Source organism: Panthera pardus, unplaced genomic scaffold (genome assembly GCF_024362965.1).
Source record: "Panthera pardus isolate Hobbes unplaced genomic scaffold, ASM2436296v1 HiC_scaffold_24, whole genome shotgun sequence".
Lineage (NCBI taxonomy): Eukaryota > Metazoa > Chordata > Mammalia > Carnivora > Felidae > Panthera > Panthera pardus.
The window spans coordinates 100,753,309-100,779,279 of record NW_026526810.1 but is presented as its reverse complement, the minus strand read 5'-3'; the positions used below and the strand labels follow the sequence as shown (position 1 = coordinate 100,779,279).

The 25,971-nt window shown below is 40.4% G+C and overlaps 1 protein-coding gene across 6 annotated transcripts in view; it reads right to left on the bottom strand.

The window, feature by feature from the left end:
• Positions 1–5,851: 5,851 nt before the first annotated feature.
• Positions 5,852–25,971, bottom strand: part of SYT16 (synaptotagmin 16) — a 247,830-nt gene continuing 227,710 nt past the window's right edge. For 5 of the 6 annotated variants that reach the window (XM_019451604.2, XM_019451601.2, XM_053889475.1 and 2 more), the window contains 3 exons: positions 24,162–24,602; positions 21,143–21,332; positions 5,852–6,880 (listed from right to left, as the gene is read on the bottom strand). In XM_019451604.2, the coding sequence (XP_019307149.1) occupies positions 6,567–6,880; positions 21,143–21,332; positions 24,162–24,602 (945 nt within the window). In that variant the 3' untranslated portion in view covers positions 5,852–6,566. Of the gene's footprint in view, positions 6,881–13,719; positions 14,154–21,142; positions 21,333–24,161; positions 24,603–25,971 lie in introns of those variants that run through there. The other variant, XM_019451602.2, reaches the window with a different exon arrangement.

Here is a 25,971-nt window from a genome sequence, read left to right as displayed (position 1 = left end):
AATACAGCTCAGGATACTGCTTTGTGACCCAAGGGAAACAAAAACACCGTAGGAGAGGAAACTCACCCAGAGCCTACAGGCATCCCCAGAGTCACCTAAACAAGGCCCAAACAGGAACTCCCCACAGAAAACCTCCTCTTATGCACAGAAAAATCAATGTGGAAACAATGTCCAAAGGGGGAGAGGAGAGGCCTAGAGTGTTGTTTTTGTTGCTTCTGTTTGGAGGTTATACACAAAATATTACAATTAGAAGGAACTTTAAAAAGACTGTCTTCCCAGGTGCCCTTCTGTTCTCCTTCAGACAGAACCCACACCCCACCCAGAGGTTTCTATTTAAAAGCCTTCCAAAGCTGATTCTGTGCTCTCCCTGGACAATTACCCCTCCGACGTGACTGAGACATACCTCAGGTCCTGGCTTCTTAGACACGGCCTCTGTTACATTCTGTCAATACGTTTCACCTCCTTCCAAGGATAACCCATAACAAGAAGCTCTGTTTTTTGTGTCGTATGATCGGACCAATTGAGTAACTGTTGATAAACATTGTTTTTATCATGGTGACTAATTGCTTCAGTATATAATCACACTACTCCAAAAAAGATTTTAGGTCCTGCACTAGCCCAAATCGCCAGGTGCTAGACACAAGGAAATCCAAGGAACACATTTTTGAATGAATGCAAAACCATCTTCATATCCTTCTCCTTATATCCAAGTTAAACTCTTGTCACCTGATTTAGATGGTGACTCTGACTAGTGCCCACATGACTAAAGACATCCGTCCCCCATAACTTCCCTACCTGCTGAATTATTCCTAACAAAAACCGCTAAGCTAAGTGATTCTTCTCCAGTCTCCCCATTTCTCCTTAATTGGGAATCCTAGAACCCGAGTCAGCACTTTGGCGATCTGGCAATATTGGGAATGCAGGCTCATTCTTGCCCATCCCAGAATCACACTCGGTTTAAAACAGCAAGTAGCACATGACTGGCTCTTGGCACTTGGTTACCTTAAACTTGAGATGGTGCGTTCCTGACCGCTTCTGCTGACCAAATGTTCACAAACCTTCTTCTAAATTCTCCGGGAACTCTCCTTCTTACTCGTGGTTTGAACACTTGAGAGCGATGCAACATGCTTTCTATGACATCAATAAGTCACTCTTTAGAGCCCTTCTCAAAAAGGAGTCAGTATGAACTCTGATAGAATTCCTTTCATCGTGATCTCCCAAGGGACACAGTGGTAAATAATCGGTCCTGGAAAGAACTTTCCAAACAGTTAGATGACCTGACAGCTGCATTATTAGATCAGTTTTATTAAAAAAAATTTTTTTAGTGTTTTTATTTATTTTTGAGAGAGAGAGAAACAGAGTAATAGTTAGGGAGGGGCAGAGAGAGAGGGAGACACAGAATCGGAAGCAGGCTGCAGTCTCTGAGCTGTCAGCACAGAGCCTGATGCGGGGCTCGAACCCACGGACCGCAAGATCATGACCTGAGCCGAAGTCAGACGTTTAACTGACTGAGCCCCACAGCCGCCCCTATTGGATCAGTTTTAAAAATTTGCCTATGAAGATATTATAAGGGTGTATAACATGGGCTAAAAAATTGTCTGTTTTTAAATGCGTGTCAGTAAATTGCCACACTATTTTTTTTTCTTTTATTTTCTTTTTCATACCAAAGTTGAAATGTATACTCAAGTTGTCACTCTTTTCATGGGTATATGGTCAATGTACGTCTTGTAGAAAAGAAATGGGCATAAGAGAGGCCTGGTGTCTGATTTAGCAAGATGTGCACATAAGCACCAAGGTTTTGCATCCCCTCCAGACTAAGGGGGTGAAAGACAAAAAGATTTGGTTATTAAATCTCATTTGGGATTTATTAAGACTCAATATACCAGGCTTATCTCTTTTTAGGTTGCCCGCTAAGACTACTTTCCTTTGTAAATTCAGACCAGCTTTATGAGTCTATCCTTTTTAAAGTATCTGAAAATTGTTTTTAGCCTTTTTCTACAGTTACTCTTACTTTCACTAGACAGAGAAACAAATCTTAAATGCTTTATTCTTTTTTAAGTATGGCTTGGGGTGGGGTGGATATTGAATAATTACTATATGTCAGGCTCAATGCTGTTATTTCATTACTATATTTTCAAAAACCTCATGAGGTAGATATCTTTTCCATTTTCCAGTTGAAGAATCAGGGACACAGATTGACTAATTTTCAAAAGGCCACATAGCTAGTGGAGTTCCATTCAAACCCAGGCTGAGACCGCAGCCCATGCCAACTTCCTCGAGCTATGTTAGACCAGTCTCATTTCCCTCATCTTTAAGTGTTTTTGAGAATCCCACAACTTGTGAAAAAATGATAGCTAGTTAATCTGAAATGTCTTTTGGTTTGTTGGTTTTACTCTTCTTGAAAATATGCCAGTGGAGGCTAAAGGTATCCAGCATATGTATTTATTCTTTAATTCTTCCCTACGCAAACTATATGATTTCTTTGCTTTCTACAGTTTTGCCTAGCTTTTCTTTTGAACAAATGCATGATTTTTTCAAGACAAAATGCTTTTGCCATTTCTGGATTATCTGTCATGTTTTTGTTGTGGATCAAATGGAACAGAATGTGCTTTGGCCACAGTTCCCTTAAAGTGGGAGGAGATACCGCATGTGTTTTCTACTCCTGTTTATTGTTAAAGCTTATTCCTCCATGTGGTTTTTTTTTTTAATTTTTTTTTTAACGTTTATTTATTTTTGAGACAGAGAGAGACAGAGCATGAATGGGGGAGGTCAGAGAGAGAGGGAGACACAGAATCCGAGCAGTCAGCACAGAGCCTGACGCGGAGCTTGAACTCACAGACTGCGAGATCACGACCTGAGCCGAAGTCGGACGCTTAACCGACTGAGCCACCCAGGCGCCCCACCCTCCATGTGGTTTTATGTCATCTACAAATAATTCTTTTCTATCACTTTTCTGATCTTACTGTACTAAGTTCTCTGCTGCAAGAGGAGAGCCAGGCCTTGGGGCAACTCACAGTTCAATGTCCACACTGAACCATCAGTTTCATAAAATTTGTGGCCATTAGAGAAGCACTCTCTCTTAACTTGATGGTGGCTGCAACTTAAATGATGCTTTACTTGTAAAGAAAAGAACTTTGGTTCTCAGATAAGACCATCTAGGACAAGCAGGATGTAAAGTACAGTGACTGCCTGAGAGGTGCCAACAGTTTGCACAATACAGCGCAAGCCCCCACCCTGCAAAGGCAGAGGCCATTTCAGGCTCGCTGAGGCACCTCACACTATGGAGAGCATCAGTGCTGAAGTCAATCAGTTACTGTCATTGAAGAAGGAGCAGAGGACACGGTGCCTAACGTGAACAAAGACGCGGGAGCTTGCTCTCTTCTCCCCCTTGCCATCATGGCGTGGACTCTCTCTCCAACTTTGTGCAGGCAGATGCCAAGCAGAATACATCCAATGGCGGTACAAGTTCTTCCATTATGGAAGGCAAGACCTCCCTCCACAGCTACACTACATCAGTCAAAACGGTCCCAAACAACTTGCATCACACTGGGAGCCAGTGAAGGAGAGGGAAGCCAGAGCAGATGCCTCCCTGCCTGGTGAATGGCCCATTTACAAACTCAACAATAGTCAGAGGGGAGCAGGGGGCACAAGAGTTACCACCATGATTGGTGACACCAGCACTTCTGGATCCAGTGTAAGTCAATGCCCTGAAAGAAGACAGGCTAGAAAGCAGATTACCATAAACCTAGAGCATCATTTACCCTCTACCCTGTTATTTAAAAAGCACTGTCTTTAGGAAAAATCATGGAAGGAACTACTCACGCAACAAATGCTGGTGCTTCCTCACTCTCAAATGTCTCTATGGGATATTAACTGTTAGCTAGATAAAACAGGCAAAAGCAGCCTTTTCACTGCTGAACCAACTAATTACCTTTTATAACTCTTAAAAAGCGAAGGTAGATATAAGAGCTCTAGTGAAAAGAAAAACATGTTAAGTGCATTGTGTCTAGACTTTGCCAAGCAAATAAGGGAGAGAAAACGTACAAAATCAAAAGATCTTGCTACACCAGAATTTCGAATCAATGTAAAAAAAAATTCAGCCTCATATTTTAATGTATCTTGTCATTAGCATTTCATATTTACACAATCAGCCTCAGATTGCTGTATATTCAAGATGTACACGCATCCTACATGGTGAATAGCACCCACATAGTAAAATTACAAAAAATTAAAAATGCTTTTCAGGCATCTCATCCCTTAAAATGCTGCACATTCCTATAACTGTCTCATAAACAGACTATTGGAAAAAAGATCAAACACACAAGGATATCTTCACTACACCAGCAGAAAGCCCTAAAAGTGGGTGGGTCAAGGCAGAAAATGAAGTCTAGGTGATTATTGGGCACCATAAAACAAGGGATGCAGCAAAACACAGAACAGGAAAATATGAGGCGCGGGTGGGGTGGGTGGGGGGGATCCAGGACTGTCAGTACAATATATGCAGGTTTTTTTCAAATGTAAATTTTAAAGTGAATGCTGCTTTTATGTTTCTGCATAAAGGAAAGCATAACAAGGCTGCTTTACTTCCCTTTTAAACACAAGCGCATGAAGAGAGTAAGGGTTGTGAAAAGCCAATTCTTTGTGCCGCTACTTAATCAATTGCACTCAGTTCTACTCGATGACACAGCCACACTGCAAAGACCACTCAGCAGTTAATGGATATAATGTTGGAAAAGCACTTTGAGGTCTTCCAAAGAAAGGTAGGGTAAAAACCCAAAGGAGCGTGGTTTTATTACTTATTCCCAATAACGAAGCAGTATTGTGGATGGAACTCCCGTGACCTAAAAAGAAATTAAGGTATTAATTTATTTTGCTAATTCTTATTCTTCCATAGGAAATCACTTCTTTCGCAAGTTGGTATGTGAAATCACAGTAGAATTAGCCAGTGCCCTAGTCTGTTCTTGTCAGGATAACCATTCCACACTGCACTGCGAGGGATAAATATGTTCTTCAAGTGTTACAGCCTACGTTTACAATCTGTCAAAATGTGGAGCTGAGGAGGAGTTCTGTGTTTTTCACTGTATACATCCATCACTAGCTATCACTCTCCCCACAGACAGCAAAAAGTCAACAATGAAACATAAAAGCTAAAAATAAGCAACTGAGCAATTGCTCAGAAGAGCCGTGCGACAGGCACCGGCTCTACACGGACACACATTCCTTCCCTTTCTTTATTACTGGCAATTTAAGGTAACTGAAGTTAAGGATGCAGACATAAGCAAAAGAAAAAGAAACATGCACTGCACAAATATGTCAAAGTGGGAAATAAAATTTCATGCTCATAACCACACAAGATCAGCGTTCCGAATGGCACATGCCCGGAATGCAAGGAGTGACTAATATATGCTACCGCAAATGCCGTGAGAAATGACAATTATAGGCACTTCAAATGCTCAGAAAAAGAACTCAGTGTCATTTCATACAAGCTGCAAATATTTCTTCATTCACAGGTGTCATAACATGTTCACATCTAAGAGTCAATCAAATCAACATTTATTAAAGACCCACTGTGTACCATTTACTATGCTCTAATCATGGAAAATAGTGCATGAAAAAGAATATGGTTTACATTCAGGTGTATGTTCAAAATATATGTATGGGTATATACCACTGAATATAGAAAAAGTGTAATCTAAAGGAAAACGCCCGATTCAGAAAATCAGAAAATCCATGACTTCAATAGGTACTTTTGGTTTTCTTCTCATTCTGTAAGAATATATTAGGTAAGAAAAATGGCAGAAAAACCTTGAAAATTACAAGTTGGAAATCTTACAAATGAAAAGGAGACAAGTTGTCTTTCAACAGTGTTTTTAAACTCTTTTTTTAACCTTCAGAATGATTCATTTAACAAAATCTCACAGGAAACCACAATGTATAAGTGAGATAAAGAAAGGTATATATATAATGAATAGAAATGTGTTGTATAAGTACACGTTTATAACATTTATTAGGTAAATAAATGAGGTGTGTTTTCATAAAGACAAAAATGTGCAATAGGGAATGATAGATGACAGTTACATTCTTTTATGAGCCTCAGCATCTGATTCGTTTCTGTATTTGGGGGGTTTTGGCACCATATTAACAAAATTCTGGTTCATACACATACCTGGGTACAAATAGTAAGATTTAACAGCTCCCCTGAAATCTCAGGTTATTCTTCAAGCAAACAGAGACAGCAAGAAAAGCTTTATTCCATAGGCTGAACCCAGATACACTAACGTATGAACACAAATTGACTCATCACTGTTCTCAACTATGGTTAATTTTCCATCAAGTACACTTGACCATGTGTATGTGGGTTTTTTTTTTAATTACAATATTTAAATTCAAATCAAACCTTCGAGAGACCCAAAGACCCTGCCCAGAATGTCCCAGAGGTTAGAAGACCCTAATCCCTATTTGTAAGCCTGTCTTTAAAAAGCCCACCAGCATATGAGGAGTTGGTATGAGTGGCTAAAAGGCGGGTCACCGGGCCATACGTAGCACACAAATGCCTGTTGGCAGAACTAGGATTCGAGCAAGGTGTGCCATCTGCAGATCTGCTGACCTTTTGTTTCCTTCATTTCCTCCCAATGGTCTTGTTCCTCTTCTCCACTACTATTTTGGCCCAGAGCAATCCAACCGACCATCTCTTTACGCTTCATAGTGCGCCTGTTATAAATGGAAATCATCAACGTGACATCAGAGAGCTGAAAGAGGGCGACCTGGAAAACAAAGGTCTCCTTATAGACAGGATTGGGCTGACCACGTCGAATGGATGTCTTACAGCGGGACATCTCTTGACCCACAGAATTGAGAAGAAAGAGCTTCCCGTATGTATCTAAGAAAAAAAAAAACAAATAAGAAAACATCAGGGCTTTCTGTTCTGCTAGTTGTGTTGTAATATTTACATGGGCTCCAAGTTTTTCCTTTTTAACACATTGATCAGCATCCTTGGGCCTGGTGTTTGCTGCAGGGCTAACATATTTTCCATGAATTATTAAGGAAAGGGATTATTAGCTTCAACGTTGAATGTTTCATGCAGCCCACAACAGGCACCTTGCTGATGTTCATCAGAAGCTCTACATTTACAGAGGTGTATACATGCCTAAGTATATGTGCAATGGTGTCTGTGGACATGCATGGTTCTTCATCCACATTTTGTTTATGTAACAAGATAAATATATACATTTTGTTCCAGGAGTGTTTTCTTTTAATAGTCAAAATACTGTTTTATGCCAAGATCACAGACTGCCTTCTCTTCTCACTCTCTCTATATTCTTTGGACCATCTTATCCACTCAGTGACAAGTACCAAATCTGTATCTCTAGCCTAGACTTCTCTCCCAAGCTCAAGATCCAGCTCAATACCACATTGAGCACATTCCACACACCTCTCACTCATCGTGTCCCCAGCTTTTAACAACTTGCTGCTCCAGGATTCCCCATCTCTGTGAACAGTAGCATCATCCACTAAATTACCCAAACCAGGAGTCAGGACTACATTTTTATTTATTTGTTTGTTTGTTTGTTTATTATTTATTTATTGTGAAACTGGCTTTCCATACAACACCTAGTGCTCATCCCAACAAGTGCCCTCCTGAATGCCCATCACCCATTTTCCCCTCTCTCCCACCCCCATCAACCCTCAGTTTCTTGTCTGTATTTAAGAGTCTCTTACGGTTTGCCTCCCTCCCTGTCTGTAAATTTTTTCCCCTTCCCCTCCCCTATGGTCTTCTGTTAAGTTTCTCAAGATCCACATATGAGTGAAAACATATAGTATCTGTCTTTCTCTGACTGACTTATTTCACTTAGCATAATACCCTCCAGTTCTATCCATATTGCTTCAAACGGCAGAATCTCATTCTTTCTCATATAAACCACATATGGTTTATAAACACAATGGAATACTACTGGACTACATTTTTGGCAAGACTGGCTCCTCGCCACTAGTCTAGCCAAGCAATCACCAAGTTCTGTTGATTCTATGTCCTAAATAGCTCCCAACTCTGCCCACTGCTTTCCATTCCCGAAGCCACTGAACTCTGCATGCACTGCAAGCTTGGGTCACCAGCCTCTATCAGAACCTGCAATACAGCAGGTCTCTTCATTCATCTCCCATCCCTGGGCTGCCCAATCCCACAGCCAGAAGGAGCTCTGTAAAATGCAAATCTGTTCATGTCACTCACTAACAGACAAAGACTAAGGCTTCAATACTTCCCACTAGTCACAGGATCAAAACTAAATGTCTTGGTATAAATCACACACTCTGACCCTCTTACCTTCCAGTTTTACTATGCACCACTGTTGCCTTTATATGCTGCATTCCCACTACACTGAAGTACCTTCACCCCTCCAACCCACCCTGCTCTCTCCCTTTCAACTTCTGCACAAACTCTACATGCTCTGATACCACATGTGATATTTATCTTCCCACGATTTCTATTCATTAGTTTTGTTTGGACGTGGCTGTCTCCAGGAATTATTGCTGACCACAAGCCCCTGACCTGACCGGGATAACCCTTCTGTGTGGTCCATCAAAATCTAGCTTCAGGTTATCTCATGACTTAGCACCCAGCATTGTCATTGCTTGCTTACTCATCTGCAAGGCTATCAGTGTGAGAGAGGAATTGCCTTGTTTATGACTGTACCCCTGGTTCCTGGCCTGGAGTCTAACACATGGTAGACATTCAATAAATATTAAATATTTTGAAATGAATGTACATGACTATCCAGGAGGCTTGACTTTCTTTTTTCTTTTGGTCTTGGGTTTTCAAACTTGAAAAATGAAGATAAACCCCTTGTTTTATACCCCCTTGTACTAGAATGCTATAAAATGGTGACTAGCCTCATATGTTTAGTAACTTATAGAAAGGAAAGAAAATAGCCAAATTTTACTAACATAGTCTCTCCTTCTGCTAAAATTCCTGAATAATTACAAAGAAGATTATCCCTACAATTATATTTTATTAAAATCACTTGATTTATCAATTTATTGACCCTCTCTTAACTATGATTTTTTAAAATTTTTTTTATGTTTTATTTATTATTGAAGGAGAGAGAGACAGAGCGTGAGGGGGGAGGTGCAGAGAGAGAGGGAGACACAGAATACAAAGCAAGCTCTAGGCTATGAGCTGTCAGCACAGAGTCCGATGCTGGACTTGAACCTGTAAACCACGAGATCATGACCCAAACGGAAGTCAGAGGTCCAACCAACTGAGCCACCCAGGCACCCCTTAACTACGATTTTTACCACTAACTTCTGTGTGTCCTATTCTTTAGAAAACAAAACAAAACAAAACAAAACGTTAGGGCGTTTCCCCAATTCTATCATTCTGTACATTCTGTTCAATGCAGGCTGAAAGCTGGTTAGTGTTTACTGCTCACTTTCCCACCTACCAACCAGTCAAACTTTTAAAAGTGTAAATCCAGATCTCTGTAATTTACAGTTCCTTACAAGAGCATTGTAAGATCGGAAACAAATTACAACCTGCAGTTTTCTTTCTATGTTGATCTTTTTCTATTCCGGTTTGATGTGTTATTTTATTCACTTATCTGCTGAGAAACACAAGGTGTGAAATTACACTTCAGGTGTGAAAACACTTCTCTGTCTCAGAAACAGGGCTCTCCACTCTTCAAACTGCTCTACAGAGAAAGCTGTCAGAAAACCAACAATGGAGGAGTGAATTTGTGTTTCCGCAGCTGTACAGCTACATGATTCCTACAGGAAAAGTTCAACCCAGTCACCGAACTGCTCTGGCAATTCTGCTGTCAGTTATGGCAGTGGGAATTGAGATCATCTTGCAAACAAAGACTTGCTCATTTCACAAAGTGCAATTTCAATCTTTATCCCATCACAAGATCCCTTTCTAATTATAAGAAAGGCCATTTACTCCTAAACCACCATCACCGAAGCTGAATTGAACGTGTATGACAAAAAAGGGCAATAATTATTTTATGAACAATCCAGTCTGAGGACACCTAACCAAAAGAAGAGAAACATTGCTGATTATTCCAGCTCCAGGGAACCTCTCCTCAGCATTAACGATGTGTTTATTTTTAATTGTCCAGAGCAAAGGCTGTGCCCAGGAAATTCTACCTGTGAGAAACAGTGCTGGGGTTTTTGGGGTTCGATGACTTATTCCAATGAGCACCAGTCAGAATTGACAAAGAAAGGGTCAAGTAAATATACAACTTAACTGAATTCTGTTTTAATTCTTTGGAATTGATAATACTTGCTACAAAACACCACCAAGCAATATTTTATCTTCTGATGGATGAGTATTCAGAATGCCCCACAGTGGCACTAATAAATAACTCAAAAACATCATCAAAAGTTTGAATGGGTTGGGGCACCTGGGTAGCTCAGTCGGTTGAGCCCCCGACTTCGACTCAGGTCATGATCTCGCTGTCTGTGACTTCGAGCCCCACGTCGGGCTCTGTGCTGACAGCTCAGAGCCTGGAGCCTGTTTCAGATTCTGTGTCTCCCTCTGTCTCTGCCCCTCCCCCACTGGTGCTCGTGCGCACGCTCGCGCTCTCTCTCTCTCTCTCTCTCTCTGTCAAAAATAAATAAACATTAAAAAGAAATTTTTTTTAAAGTTTCAATGGGTCATGATTCCTTGATAGAACTGGATGCTGCTCTTCTGACTCAGCTGTGTCAACTGCTTTACCAGTCATTGTCTCTTTTACCAGTTGTTTCCTTCTCCATACAGGAAGATGCCATGCATACCAAAAAAATTATAACAGTACATAATCCTCAATTTATCATGGCACAAAACTATGTCATTTTAAACTCAGAAGTCATTTTTCCAAAGAAACAGCACAATACCCTACTGGTTACTTATAGAGCTCATATGAAACACTGCCTATTTGCAGTACCATAGACTCTGCCTTGGGGCAGGGGTGGGGCACCGTGATTGACCAGGCAAGGGAAAGGAATTCAGTAATTTAACCTCCCCTTCTCTTTTAATTTATCATAGTTACAAGATATTTTAAACATACAGAAAAGAATAGAGAACAATATTACATATATCCAAATACCCATCACACAGATGTGTGGTATTTAGCATTTGTTATAGTTACCACTGACCTTTTGCTTTTTGTTGGATTTTTCGGAAATAAAATATTATAATTGAAGATCCTTGAGTATTCCTCCTTGATCCTATTTGATTGCTTCTCTCACTAATAGTAATTACTAGTCTGTATTTGGAGTTCATCGTTTTCATGTATATTTTTAGACTTTCACCATATAATAGACATAAATATACACAAAATATACTTAATAGTATTTTGCACATTTAAAGTACTTAGCATTTTACTGTATTTATTCCTGAAAACATGCCTTTTTTCATTCAGCATTAAGTTTTTTATATTATCTGTATTGATATATATACTTGTGACTCATTTATTTTAACAGATATATAATGTTTAAACTACAACTCACTTGTCCATTCTCCTAATTAATGGATATTTGTGTGTAATAACCAAGAATTGAAAAGATTTCAGTGAATATTTTTCTATATTTTACACTACCAAAATTTGAGAATTTTTCCAGTATATATGTAGGAGTGGATTGCTGGTTCTTTATAAATTCTAGATAAATATCTTTTTTATATTTATTGCTAGTATCTTTTCTCTGCATGTAGCTTACCTTTTTATTTTATAGTGACTTTTGTAGAGTAACTGCTTTAAATTTCTGTGGAGTCATGTTTATAAATGTTTTCCTTTTTAGTTTATGCACTAACAGAATTATTTAAGAAATCCTACCCAAACTCAATAGTCTCATATATTTTCTTCTATGAGTCATAAGAATTTATTTTTCATATTTAATCTTTAATCTACCAGAAATTGATCTTTGCGTGTGGTGTGAGGTAGGGATCTTTTTTTTTTTTTTTCATACTGGAAGCATTATTCATTAAATAGCCCATCATCTCCCAACTGATTTGTAATACAATGTCAGATACCAAATTTCCAAGCCTGAGTGGCTCACCTGATAATAGTTATTATCATCATTTTATAATATGCCTAGCTGTCTGCTAGGGAGAATCCTTCTATTGTCTTTTTTACATTTTTCATTATTTTAAGCTCTTGCTTGGTTTAGCTGACTTATGCATATGAACATATAATCGGCTTGTAAAGTTCTATTAAAAGACATAAAGCAAAATATACCAAAAACAAACAAACAAACAAACAAACAAACAAAAACCACCCACCCCCCGGGGATTTTGATCGAGATTGTACTGGATAGAAACTTGGGAAAAGTTGTCTTCACAGTATAGAACATTCTTACCAATGAACATAGTTTACCTATGGATTTAGTGTTCTCTTGTGTCTTTCAAAAAGTTTTGTATTTTTTTTCCATAATTTTCTTACTTGTCTTTTGTTAATGTTATCCTTTGGTACCTTAGATATTTTCTTACTGTCATAGGTAGTAGTGTTTTAAAACTCTACTTTCTAACTGCTCTTGATGTATTAGAAAATAATTGGTTTTGTATGAAAAACTTATTAGTTTAAGTTTGTAGATTTTCCTAATGTAGACAATCATACTTTTACAAATAATGGCAGCTTTGTTTCTTCCTCTCATGTTTTAAATTTATATTTCTTTTTCTTATTCTACTGAATTGCCTTGAGCCTCCACTCTAATATCAAGTAAGAGTGATGCCAGTGGGAATCCTTATTTTGTTCCTGACTTTAATAAAGGATTTCAGGATTAAGAATGACAGTTAGTGCAGATTTTCTTTAAATGCCCACTATCAAGGTTTAGCAAGTTCTCTTCCGTATTGCATATTAGTTGTTGATATTTAACACTGTTTCCACCATTCTAAGCACTTTCCTGTACCAAAGGGGCATAAAACTTAAAACTGCACTTCCCTAAATCTTTTGCCAGTAAGATCCCACAAATGAAAGCTACTTGTCTGAGACTGGAAGGTAGAAGAAAAAGGGAGCCACATCTCTCCAGAGGCATGTGTCTAGGCATTAGCAGATGGCAAAGTAGGGGTTTTGCGCATGTGTTCAACCGTCCTTATGAGAATCACTCCTTTCTTGCACACACAGCTCAGACCATTTCAGCATTTTTCCTGTGATGTCTATACTTCTAGATTTCCTGAAGGGAGCCCCCTCAGGAAATTTTATCAATAATAGTGCATTTTATCAAAAGCTTCTTTTGTACCTCTTGAGATAATCCTAATGGTTTTTCATAAATCAGTTAATATGGTGAACTACACAAGCATATTTTCGTAATGTTAAATCCTTCTTGTATTCTTGAGCCAAGTTCAGTGTGTTAGTAATTAGTATTTTTTTTCCTTATACATTATGAGGCTAGGTGGGCCCAACATAAACTACAGTGTGAGTGGCAAGATGTGCAGAGGGGAAACAGGGAGAGATTGGGAGCAAGAGAAACAATCCAGTGTTATATCTATCTTTTACACAGCAATTGTAGTCCTTTTACATTTATTATATCACATATCTTTTGATTTATTTTTATAGTTTTGGTTTGTGCTTTTTATTCTACACTTTCTATGCCTTTAAATATCCTTTTCTGGTTTCTATTGGAACCACTGAATTATCTTTATTCTAATTTACTCCCTCTATTGATTTGAAAGTTAGATTAAAATTTCAACATGTACCTTGATTTAATATCTAAAATTAATCAATATTTTTACCCTCCTCTAAGCAATATAAGGATCTTAGAATTCTTTGATTTTTACTTCCCCTTCTCAACCTTCATGTTATTTCTACCTAGATTTTTATTTCCATTTGCTGTTATACTCCAAATATATTAGTAATTTTCCTGTTGTTTTATTTTTTGCAGTTTATACATGCTGATATTTACCTATATGTTCACCAATTTTTGTTCATTATTCTTTCCTAAAGTTCACTATTTCCTTCTAAGTTCAATTCTTTCTTCCTGAAATATATCAGTCAGTGGTTATTTCAGTGACAAACTCTTTCAAACTTTGTGGAAAATATCTTTATTTTTCCTTCACTCAAACAGAACACTAAGTTGAGAATGTTTTTCTCTTGAGACTTTGGTAATAATGTCCCCTTGTCCTCTGGCTTCTGTCATTGCTGTTGAGAAGTCTTTCCTCAGTCTTACTGCCATTCTTCTGCAGGTAACTTGGTTAAAAAAAACAAAACAATGAAAAACAAACAAATTAACAAAAAACCCCAGTTTGATTGAGATATAATTCATATACCATGGTAACCGTATTTCCCCCTTGTTGCTTTTCTGTCTAGATTTTCTGACTAACTTTAATATTATTGTGGGAATTCTCTCTCTCAAAAATAAACAAACATTTTAAAAAATGTAAAAACTCTCTCTCAAAAATAAATAAACATTAAATTTTTTTTTTTTAAAAAGGGGCGCCTGGGTGGCTCAGTCGGTTAAATACCCAACTTCAGCTCAGGTCATGATCTCGCAGTTCATGAGTTCCAGCCTCTCATCCGGCTCTTTACTGGCAGCTCAGAGCCTGGAGGCTGCTCCACATTATGTGTCTCCCTCGCTCTCTGCCCCTCCTCCACTCCTGCTTGCTTGCTCTTTCTCGCTCTCTCTCTCTCAAAAAGAAACATTAAAAATTTAAAAATCTTATCGTGGGAATTAAGTAAAGGAATATCACCTATGCACTAAGTTAGTGCCACATATAAATCTTCATTTGAATTGGCCATAATTCTGAGCATATAGTGGTTACTAATAAACACTATATTTAGCTGAAACTGGCACCAGAACTTTAAAAGAAGGTGGTATGCTCCATATCTGTTTATTTTGATTTAGTCCTTTTTCCCTTGTACTCCATTTGTATAGCTTACCCCCTCCCACACCCGTATCCCACGTGTTCTTCACACTCGACATGAGGCGGCTTGCTATGCTTTTTTGTTTTTCTTTGCTCTAGTCTCTGCTATTGTGAGTGCCTAACAAGGTTAATACGCTGCTGCTGTAAGTATTATCATTTGGGATGTAATTATCACATGTGGCTAATCATGCACATGCTGAGAGGCTGGGAACTTGTTGTTTTTAACTGGAGGGGACATCTTAATGATAGTTTTTGACAAGAACCATTATATGTGTGTCTATATACACACATATACACAATGCAGTAATGCACGGTAGAAGGAGACAAAGTGAAAATAAAGATGGAGAAAGAGAACCTGACAACAGAATAGCTAATATATTTTTTAACATAGCACTTGTATGAGTAACATCAGCTTGTTAACCTCATTTAATAGGGAAGGAAATGAAATTCAGAGAGGTTAAGTCAAATGTTGAGGCCATGCAGTAATTAGGTGGCAGGCAGAACAGAGCTGCTAAATTGTTAGTGAATTGCTTTCCCATGAAGCCAAATTTGAAGGATAATCAAATGTTTCTAATTCTCCATGGGAACTTTTTCAAAATCATTTGTAAATGCATATTAGGATTTCTTATGTCCACCAGATGCTATAAACTGCTTTTCTTCACCTGGACCATCCTCCATGCACAGATGTAGAGACTATTCCTTGCCATCAGTTTGCAGACTAGCCTATACTACCTTAACAGCAATAATGACAATATTTTTGAACACTGGCCACACATCCTAAATGAAGTATTGCCTTGAAAATGCCTGGCATGATTCTTGTCACACTGTTAAGATTAGTTCATGTTCTTCATTAATATGTTGTTTCTGAAGAGGTCTATGGGATAGTTTCAGTGATTTTCAAATAGCCCATTTTATCATCCCTAGACCACCTATTATTTGGAAAAAAACACAGCAGTTTATAACATGGGCACTTTCCAGAAAGATAGAAAAAGATACATAGATAGATGTAAATATAGATATACAAACCTAGCTAGCTAGCTAGTTAGCTCTACCTGTCCACCCATCCATCTACCCATTGGATGAACAGAGAAAAGGTTAACATTGGAAATCAAGCAGTGCCTTAGCCACATACTTTCTCTTGGGATGGATGTGGTTTATGGAGGGTGTCACAGAAGATGCCCTCAGGTGTAGGTGCTTGGTACTCTATCCTGTCCAAGGTTGAGTCAGGGGAACAAGGTTGGACCTTGAGATATCAACATAACCAAAAACAATGTAATTCCAAACACAGAAGCTGAGGCTCACATTTTATTTTTACCCATCTGACCCAGCTGAACTATTACAGACCAGACTAGGCTTTCTGCCCAATATTGTAGAATATTCAAATACACTGAAAATTTGAAATATTTGTACAGTGGACACCCCTACACATTATGCCCAGGATCTTCATTTGTTATATTTTGCTTTATTTGTGTTATGGACTGAATGTGTGTATTCTCTCAAAATTCATATGCTGAAGCCTTAATCCCCAATGTGATGGTATTTGGATGCGTGACCTTTGGAGGTAATTAGGTCATGAAGGTGGATCCCTCATGAATGAGAATAGTACCCTTATAAGAAAAGACATGAGAGAGATGATTTCTTTCTCTGCCATGTGAGGATACAGCAAGAAGGTGTCTGTCTGCAAAGTAGGCAGAGGGGTTCTCACCAGGAACCGAACCAGATGGACTTTGATCTTGAACTTTTCAGCCTCCAGAACTGTGAAAAATACATTTCTGTGAAGTCACTTGGTCTACGGTATTTTTGTTGTAGTAGCCCAAACTCAGACAATTTTCTTTCTCACATATCTGCATTTATCTACCCATCAATCCATCTTAGCCATGTTCATCCTTGCTCTTCACCCGTACCTAAACATTTCAGCATGCATTTAACTAACCAGAGTTCAATACTTTGTTTTTTCTATTTTAAGGTACAATTTACACACGGTAAAATGAACAAAGCTTAGTACCGTCCAGTAAATTCGGACCAATGCAAACACCCATTTAACCCATACTCCCATCAAAATATAGATTATGTCCATCACCATGGAATATTCTTGCACGTCCTTGGCCGGTTCATCTTGACAGGCAACCACTCTTCTGCTTTTTGTTTTCACTATAGATGAGTTTTGCCTATTTAATTTTTTAAAAATCTTTTAATGTTTATTTTTGAGAGAGAGAGAGAGAGACAGAGCATGAGCGGGGGAGGGGCAGAGAGAGAGGGAGACACAGAATCCGAAGTAGGCACCAGGCTCTGAGCTGTCAGCACAGAGCCCAGTGCGGGGCTCGAACCCATGAACCGTGAGATCATGACTTGAGCTGAAGTCAGACACTTAACCGACTGAGCCACCCAGGTGCCCCTAGTTTTGCCTACTTTAGAACTCCCCATAAATGGAGTCATGTAGTAGGTATCCAGTATGTTTTGGAGATCCCATGTTAATTTCATTCTTCTTTAGTTGTTGAATAATATTCCACTATATAAATATATCTTAACTTGTTTATTCATTCATGTGGACATGAGGGCTCTTTGCAGTTTTCATCATTATGAATGAATCTGCTCTAAACATTCTTGTCCAGGTCTTTTCTTCTCCTTCTCCTTCTCCTCCTCCTCCTCCTCCTCCTCCTCCTCCTCCTCCTCCTCCTCCTCCTCCTTCTCCTTCTCCTTCTCCTTCTCCTTCTCCTTCTCTCCTCCTCCTCCTCCTCCTCCTCCTCCTCCTCCTCCTCCTCCTCCTCCTCCTTCTTTTTTAATGTATGGGTAAATGTCCAAACATGGAACTGTTGGATTTTCAGTGCAAATTTAGTTGTGTAAGAAACTTCCAGGAATTTTCCCAAAGTGGTTGCTCCATTCCCACGAAGAAAGTATTCTCCACATCCTCAGCAACACTTAGTGGAATCCACACTACTTTCAGCCATTCTAGCAGGTGTCATGGAGACTCACACCTAAGAATACTCTCACTAGCTCCTGCCCATGAAAGCAAAACCTGCCTCTCTGACTTCTCTCCCTCAAGGATTTACCTCAGCAGTTGAGAAGGGGGCCTTACGTTTCAGTGGTTTATTTCTTCTAAGGCCCCAATAGAGAAGAGGACATTCGTCTACTATTTGCCCATCTTTCCTCTATGTTGCTTAGGAAGAAAGTTTAAAATATCTTAACAGTCATCAACTGGATCAAGTTGGCAAGTTCAAAGTTATCTTTTGTTTCATGATATATTTTGAGGCAAAAGATTCTCACTTTTAAATCCAAGTCTTTCTCCCAGCTTCCAGCAATATTTAGAAACTTCAGTATTCAGAGAAGAAAAGCTCCCAATATTCAGGCTCAACCTCTTCTCTTTCAGGCTTCCTGGAGGACCATTCTTCGATTATCACAGCTAGTCTGTAAAGCAGGGTTGATGCTCCCTCTTTTTGGAAGAGGGAACTGTCCCTGAGTCCAAAGTCTCATGCACAGGGTTTTAGGACCCTCACACAAGTATTCCCACACATGCCTCTGCCCTGGCAGGCAGCACCTCCTGGCAGACTCTGACCTCTGATGCAGGGCTCTGGTGGCACCTCCCGCCCTCCCTCTGCCTAGTGGGGACAGCACACTTGGCAGTCTCCCTCAGCCACCCTCCACCCCCAGCTTGCATCCTCTTTTCTCTCCCTTTGTTCCAACTTTGCTCAGTTATCTCATAAAACTCCTGTTCTCTCTCTTATTTTCTTCCATATGGGAACTAAAAATGTAGCCTAAGCTTGCCTGATGACTGCCAAAGTAGTGTGTGGCATAATAAAGTGAGACATCATGAAGAACCAGTGCCATCAACATCTGAAGCCCTTGAAAGTACCAAGAGATCCCTTTTACAATCTCCACAAAGGAACCTTCTACTTTCTCAACCCCTCCTAATGAAACAGGCTTTTCCTCAAGTACCAGCATTCTACATAAAAAACCTTTTGTCTTCACTACTGGGTTTCTGGTTTAATGAATAGTGTCACAGCAACATTGTCTCCTATTACTTTGGTTAAAAAGATGCTGCATGATGGGGCGCCTGGGTGGCTCAGTCGGTTAAGCGGCCGACTTCAGCTCAGGTCATGATCTCGCGGTCCGTGAGTTCGAGCCCCGCGTCGGGCTCTGTGCTGACATCTCAGAGCCTGGAGCCTGTTTCAGATTCTGTGTCTCCCTCTCTCTGACCCTCCCCCGTTCATGCTCTGTCTCTCTCTGTCTCAAAAATAAATAAACGTTAAAAATTAAAAAAAAAAGATGCTGCATGTTAGTTAGGGTTTAAATTAAATTGTGACACCATGTCTATGAAAAATCATGTAGGAAATGCCAAACTGACTTAAACTCCTGGAATAAGATCAGTTTCTAAATTAGGACTTGCCTTTTTTTTTTTCCCGATTCAGTTTTAAATATTTGTTATAAGAATTTCCTCTCTGGCATGTTTTCTTTTATAGAGAAATGTATAATGATACATAGTACCATCCTCAACATCACAGCTTTCTATGTAGTATTTCTACCTAGAAAGTGTATATGATTACAATCCCATTTTACAGATGAGGAAACTGAGATTCAGGATAGTTTAATAACTCCCAGCTAGTAAGTGGCTGAGCCTGAATTCACTCCTTGGTTTGTTAGCCTCCAGCTGATGCTTTCTCTGCCACCATACTGCTACCCTCTGCACAGCTGAAAGCTTCCCAGCATGGACTGGAATAGGTCATAACTGCATGATTCACTTCCCCATCATTCTCTGCAGCTCCACCATGTTCTTCCCAAGTAATTGTCCAGATCTCACCAAATTTCAGGAGGATAGGGAAAGAAACTGGCAGAAGTTCTAAAGGAAAAGCAGTAAACCCAGATAGAACTATTAAAAAAAAAAAGTTGTGTCTAGCAAAGAGACTAGCTGTGCAACTAATAATCAGCACCTATGATGCGTTTTAAATGACTTTCACGTGGCTAGGAGCATCATCACAAAATATGGCCTAAGGACCTGTTCTCTTGTGGTCCAGAGGACTGGATTTTCCTTAGTAGCTTGTTCTAATGGTGTTTAATACAGACTGACTAAAAGCTGCGGCACAGGTAAAGACTAAGAAGCATAGGAGCCTAGATTTGGCTACAGAAGCTGACCCTTTTCTACCAGCTTGGCTGGCTCCTCACCTAATGCTCACATGTGAGGCTAGAGTCCATCGACTGACTCCTGCAGTCTACCACGCTGTTATCCACTTCATCCTTATTTCAGTAAGACACCAGTCCCTGGGGCAGACAGGCTCACTAGCCCTCCACTCTACTCCTTCCAGTTTACCCTCTGAACTTGAAAGGCTGGAAATTCAACAACATTTTTCAGACTCTCTAGCGGCTTAGAATTCTAGACACAAATTAGGTTCCTCTGGTTATATGTATTTGCATGAGATCTAGAGGGCAGAAGTGAGGCAGAAACCATCTTCCTGCCCTCTTTTAAGCTATTTTTGCTGACAATCATGAAAGGAGAGCTAATTTTTAGCAGCATTATTCCAATGCTCAATCTCCAACTTCTTGGGTACTGATAGGCAGTTGTGGCTGTTTCCAGCAGTATTTTTATTCTGGCTTTCTAAACCCAGGACTTCGGCTATGGGAGTGTCTTGAGCCCCTCTTTCTAGTGGTAATCTCCAAAATGGTAGTTCTCCTGGTAAGTCAGACTTGTATTGCCCAAAATCCTTCTCGTCCACCTCCTCCTCTGTCAACATCATAACCACTAACATTTCTTGTATGCTCACTGTGTTAGGCACTTTGCTAACTGCTTCGTAGAGATCATTTTATTTAAACCCCAAAACAACCCACGAGGAAGGTACTATTAATATCCCTTTGTTCCAGATGAGTCTACTGAGATTCAGAAAAAAGAATTAAATTGTACTGCATCATAGCAAAGCCAATGGGTAAGTGGATAGAGCTGGAATTTGACCCCAGATCTGCCTCACTCCAAAGCCTATGTTCTGCCTCTTTAAGGTATTAAGGTATTTGCAGGCCTAGAGCCTATTAGCAGATTTTAATTGCCCCTACACATTACGTTGCTGAAAACATACCACTTTTTTCCCTTTGACAATATACATGTAGAGGCCAGCCTATTTTGCATCAAGATATATCCAGATATCAAAGAAGCCTTCGATTTAATGAGATAGAAATGCATTTTCAATATCCAGAGGTATCACTTTGTAAAAAAATGTCTAAGTCATACCAGGATAATTTCTCTGTAAAAGTTGAAGAATTAACACCAAAGCAAACACAGCCTTCTACTTGCCTCTGGAAGGCCCAGAGCTGGGGGTACAGACATGCACTTACCAGGCGCTCTATTAACAGCGAGGTTTCGGAAATGGCTGCCTTTGATCATTTGCACAGATAATCGCCCCGTTGTGGCATTGTAGGACAGCCCCACCAACAGCTCTGGCGCCCCTCCATGAGACAGCGACTGCGTGGATGAAGCACTATCACTGTGAGAAACTGCAGATGGGCTGAGCGGAGACTCTCCACTCTGGAGGGGAAGAACAACAAAGAGTCCATTGGCCCACGCTGTACTACTCTCTTACAGAAAGCCGATATTATGTTTGCTGAAATGGCGGCCCAATCTCGACTGCTGCCAAAGATTACTAACGGCGCACTTGGTGTGAATGATAATGGGCCTGGGGAGCGCAGTCATGGATGAGATTCCCTGCATTATTAGCTGACATAGTTGCTTCAAGAGCCGTCTCCATTCAATATTTCCTCTCTAAAGACAAAACGGACAAAGATGTTATTACCAGTGTAAATCAAACCCTCTAAGATATGTGAAGAGCTAATAATACATTTAATATAGACCAAAATTCCCTCCTGTGTAATTTGTGCTTGAATGTTTCTATGGAACCCATCCACTCTAGGCATGAGTTTTGTTTCTGTTCTCTGCAGCTTCCTGATGAATGTAGCAATACAGGAGGCACTTTGTCTTCACTAGAAAAAGAAATGACCACTACTGTCTACTACCACATAGAATATTTGGCCCCTAGTTCTGCTTCCTAGGGTTGTCAGCAATATGCCAGATGCTACATTTTTCCCCCTGAGGAAATGAATTACATTGAAAATGAGCATTTTTATGACTGCTTCGTAAAAAAAGCCAATGCATGGACTGTGGATCTCAGAGACATTGCACGCACCAGGTGAGCCTAGGGGAGAGACTATGCTTTCGGTCCTGTTTATTCACACACATGCTTTTCCAAAGTACCCACATTTATACACCAGACATATAGGGAGGAGAAGAGCAAAGTAGGCCAGGATGTTGACTCTCCCTCAAGAAGCATGCAGTGGGCAATGGCACTGTGAGGGCAAGAGAGCCAGCCTCCCAGAACCACCAACACCTCCACCAGAAACCAGTGCATCAGACTTAGCTCACAATTTCTTCTCAACATCTTAAATCATTTCCTAAAACTTCTTAGCAAAACCCCAACAAAATACACACATTAAAAGGTATTAAGTATTCTTCATCTGTAGGAAAATATCCTATTTGCCAGGCCATGGTAGAGCCCTGGGCTTTCAAGAAACACAATTTGTAAACTATAGGGCTAGCTAGTTTTGATAGGTACCATACAGCCCCAGCTGTCAGGTTTATGATAATCCAACAGCAACATATTTGCTTAGTCTGGGGTAAGGATCACCCCTCCTCTGTGTCTCTACAGAAGCATCCACCAAGGCACCTATCACTACAGAGCTTGCCTCTCCCATCACATTTTGAATCCTTACAAATCACTCAGTCTGGTGCACAGACCAATGTCTGACATGTAAACATGCTCAAGAAGTAACTGATGAATGGAAGAATTTTTACCTTAAAGTTCTTTCACACGGGCACATCTTCCCCACTCAACTCTGTGGCCCCAGCACAGGGCCTGGCACAGAGAAGTAGGGGTGTGATCATACCTATTCTCATGCCTTCTAGTGCCCGTTCCTTCTGACCTCCTCTCGCTTCTGTTTTCCATGGTTTCAGACATACTTTGCTCAGAGTTTACAAAAAAAGAGGGATTTAAGCAGAAATGAGACATGATCTGGCTTATGTTTTAAAAGGCTCATTTGGCCCCTGTTTTGGGAATAGTCTGTAAGGGGCAAAGCAGGAAGGTCACTAGGAGGTCATTTCAGTAATCCAGCAGAGTTAGGTTCTGGTTATAGTTTGAAGATAGAGTCAATGGGATTTCAGGTGGAAAGGAGAGAAGTCACAAATGACTTCAAAGGTTTTTCACAACTAAAAGAATGAAATTTCCTTTAGCCAAGATGGGAAGGCTTCAGGTAGAATAGATTTAGGGAGACAAGTCTGGGGATATTAATTTTGAGACATCTATTAAAAATTTAAGTGGCTGGGTCTCCCATCACTACACTCCAGACTTTCTGGCTCCTTTCCTCATCCTGAGAACAAGCTCCTTCCCGCTTCTTGATGCCTGCATGTGCCATTCCCTCTGTCTGGAACCCTTGCTTATCCACATGTCACCAGTCTTGTTCTGTGTTTGATCACCACTTCAAAGACACATTCTGTGACCCCTCTAAACCAACAGCAAACTCTATCACTCTCTCCCCTTGCGTACCTAGTCTGCTATTGTTTCCCCTCCTCTACCAGTCAGGAAGCTCTTGAGGGCAGAGGCATCACCCGTTTTGTTCTTTCCTACATCCCTTCTGCCTATACAGTACTGGACATAGTAAGCACTCAGTAAACATTTTTGAATGGATGACGGATTGGCCCAAGAGCCCAAGATTGCTATGTAATCTTTTTACATGGTTTTTCAAAGGCCCACATACCAGATGACACTTAACCCCCATCAATAGTGGGTTTTCCATCTTGTAGACATACACACCACACTGTCCTTCCTCAAGACCCCAGCAGGGATGCAGAGGATAAGATACGTGGGAGGAGGCCAGTCATATGAATGGCAGGTCTTAGAAGTGGCTGGAGATCAGGGCTACTGTTGTAGCCTACTCAAACACACGTTAAAGAGCTCCCCTTGAAAGTCCCATCTCTGAGATTCATCACAATGCACATTAAGGGTGGGAAAGGAGGAGCATCATCAGACTATAGGTCAGTTATTCACAGGTTAAGCCCTTCCCCCACACTGTTGCTGTCATTTCCAGAAATGGACAGGGAATACATCCATCAGCTTATAGGGAAGATGGGCACAAAAAACCCATTGTACCATGAAGTGCAAATCATGGGTTACAAGGATGAGGAGAGCCAAATGGAAAATTAAATTAAGGTGTTTGAATTCACAGGCTGAATGTACTAAATCAAGAGCTGACAATTCCAGATCCTTGAACATACCGCATCATTAGCAGCACCATTTAACATACTCACACTGATATTGCTTCTTGGCTCCAGAACCAGAGTCACTTTCATTTCCCCTTCTGGGTTCAGGTGGCTGAGATGGAACAGCTTCTCTCCCATCATTCTCTCACGGGTCATCTTGCGGGCAGCATACAGGCGGAAGCGGATAGCACAGGCAGCCACATCTCTGGGCTCCAGCTTGGTGAAGGTGACCTTCTCCTTAAAAACAGGGTTGGGGCCTCTCTGTATGCTTGTCCTTCCCCTCTGTTTCTTACTGGGCAGCAGAACTACGTGAACTTGCCAGGAGTTGACACCACTTCGGTCCTTATCTGGGAGGCCCTGCGCTCTCACAATGGTCACTGTGAGCTTCTGGCTGGAACCTTTATATTCAAAGATGACATCCAAGTCACCACATTTTGAGATGGGCTCCAGGACCCCAGTCGGCACCTGAAAATTGGCCCCATCCTGTTCCTGTTGCAGATAGAGGAAGAGATTAGGAATGGAAATGATAATGCCCAAATACATTTTGGTGAGATAGAGCCCCTCTGTGCTCCATCAGAACACTGTACTTTTTGACTGCTAGCACATATCCCTGTTCACTAGAAGGGTCTGTTTACTGGTGTATGTCTCCCTTAGATTGTAAATTCTTTGGGGGTACAGCGCCTGGCATAAGGTGAATCTTCACAAATGCTTTTGGAATGAATGAACAAAGCTTTTATATTTTACAAAGTGTTGTCATATACACTCTCTAAAAGCACACCTGACCACTATCATTGAAACCGAGATCTAAAGTCTAAAATTAGTCACCTATACAGCTTCCAAGAGAGAACTTTTTCTGGAGTTCCCAGGAAAAATGGTTGAGCCTGGGCCTGTGCTCCAAGAGCCAGGACTTCCTGCAGATGAGAATCCTAATGCGGGTCACAGACAGGTGATTCTTCAGTAGATTTTCCAGCTACATGGGAGAAAATGTCTAGGGTAGAGCTTCTCAAACGTTTGTGTGGACTTGAGTCACTCAGAGTTTCTGATGCTGTAGGACTGGGGTGGGGCCTGAGGCTCTGCATTTCTCAGGTCACAAGGATGTCACCATTGGCCTCAAACCACACTCTGAGTACTGAGGGTTTAGGAGGGCACCCTCAGCAGCCACTTAGCAAACAGCAATACCAGATGTGGAGACAGAACTCGGGTTGAAATCATAACTCTACCATGGACTGGCTTTTTGACCTTGGCCAAATAGGCCACCCTCTCTGTGCTCTAGCTGAAAAATGAGCATTAAGATGCCTATTTGATGGAGTGTTACGGCGAGGTTTTAAGAGATATGGAAAAACACCTGGCTCAGACCAGACTCCGTAAATACCTATTCCCATCAATGGACTGATGATACCTATTTTCAAACATGGCCCCCTTCATTATACAATATCACCCTTCGACAACAATTCACCCATAGCCAGTCAGATCTGATGACCTCACTGAGAACACTGAACTGAGCTGATTATAATGAAGTAGTCTCCAACAAACTATAAAGAATGTCAACATAATTTGATTTTTTTCTATGAAGGCATGATACTTACTCATAACTAAACTTTGGCCTGATTCTTATTATAAATCAGAACCCATTCTTATTTATGTGACTGAACACCAGACTTCGATAATCCAAAGACTACTTTAAAATATATGATAAAGCACCTCAAAAACGTGCATTCATCATCAAAACTTCCCCACAGAGTCGAGGTGAAAGTGCACAGTTCACTGGAATGAGACATCTTTAGGAGACCCAGGTCTACCACTTACCCCCTCTATGACATTGGACAAGGTATTTAATCTTTCCACTTGTGGCTTTCTT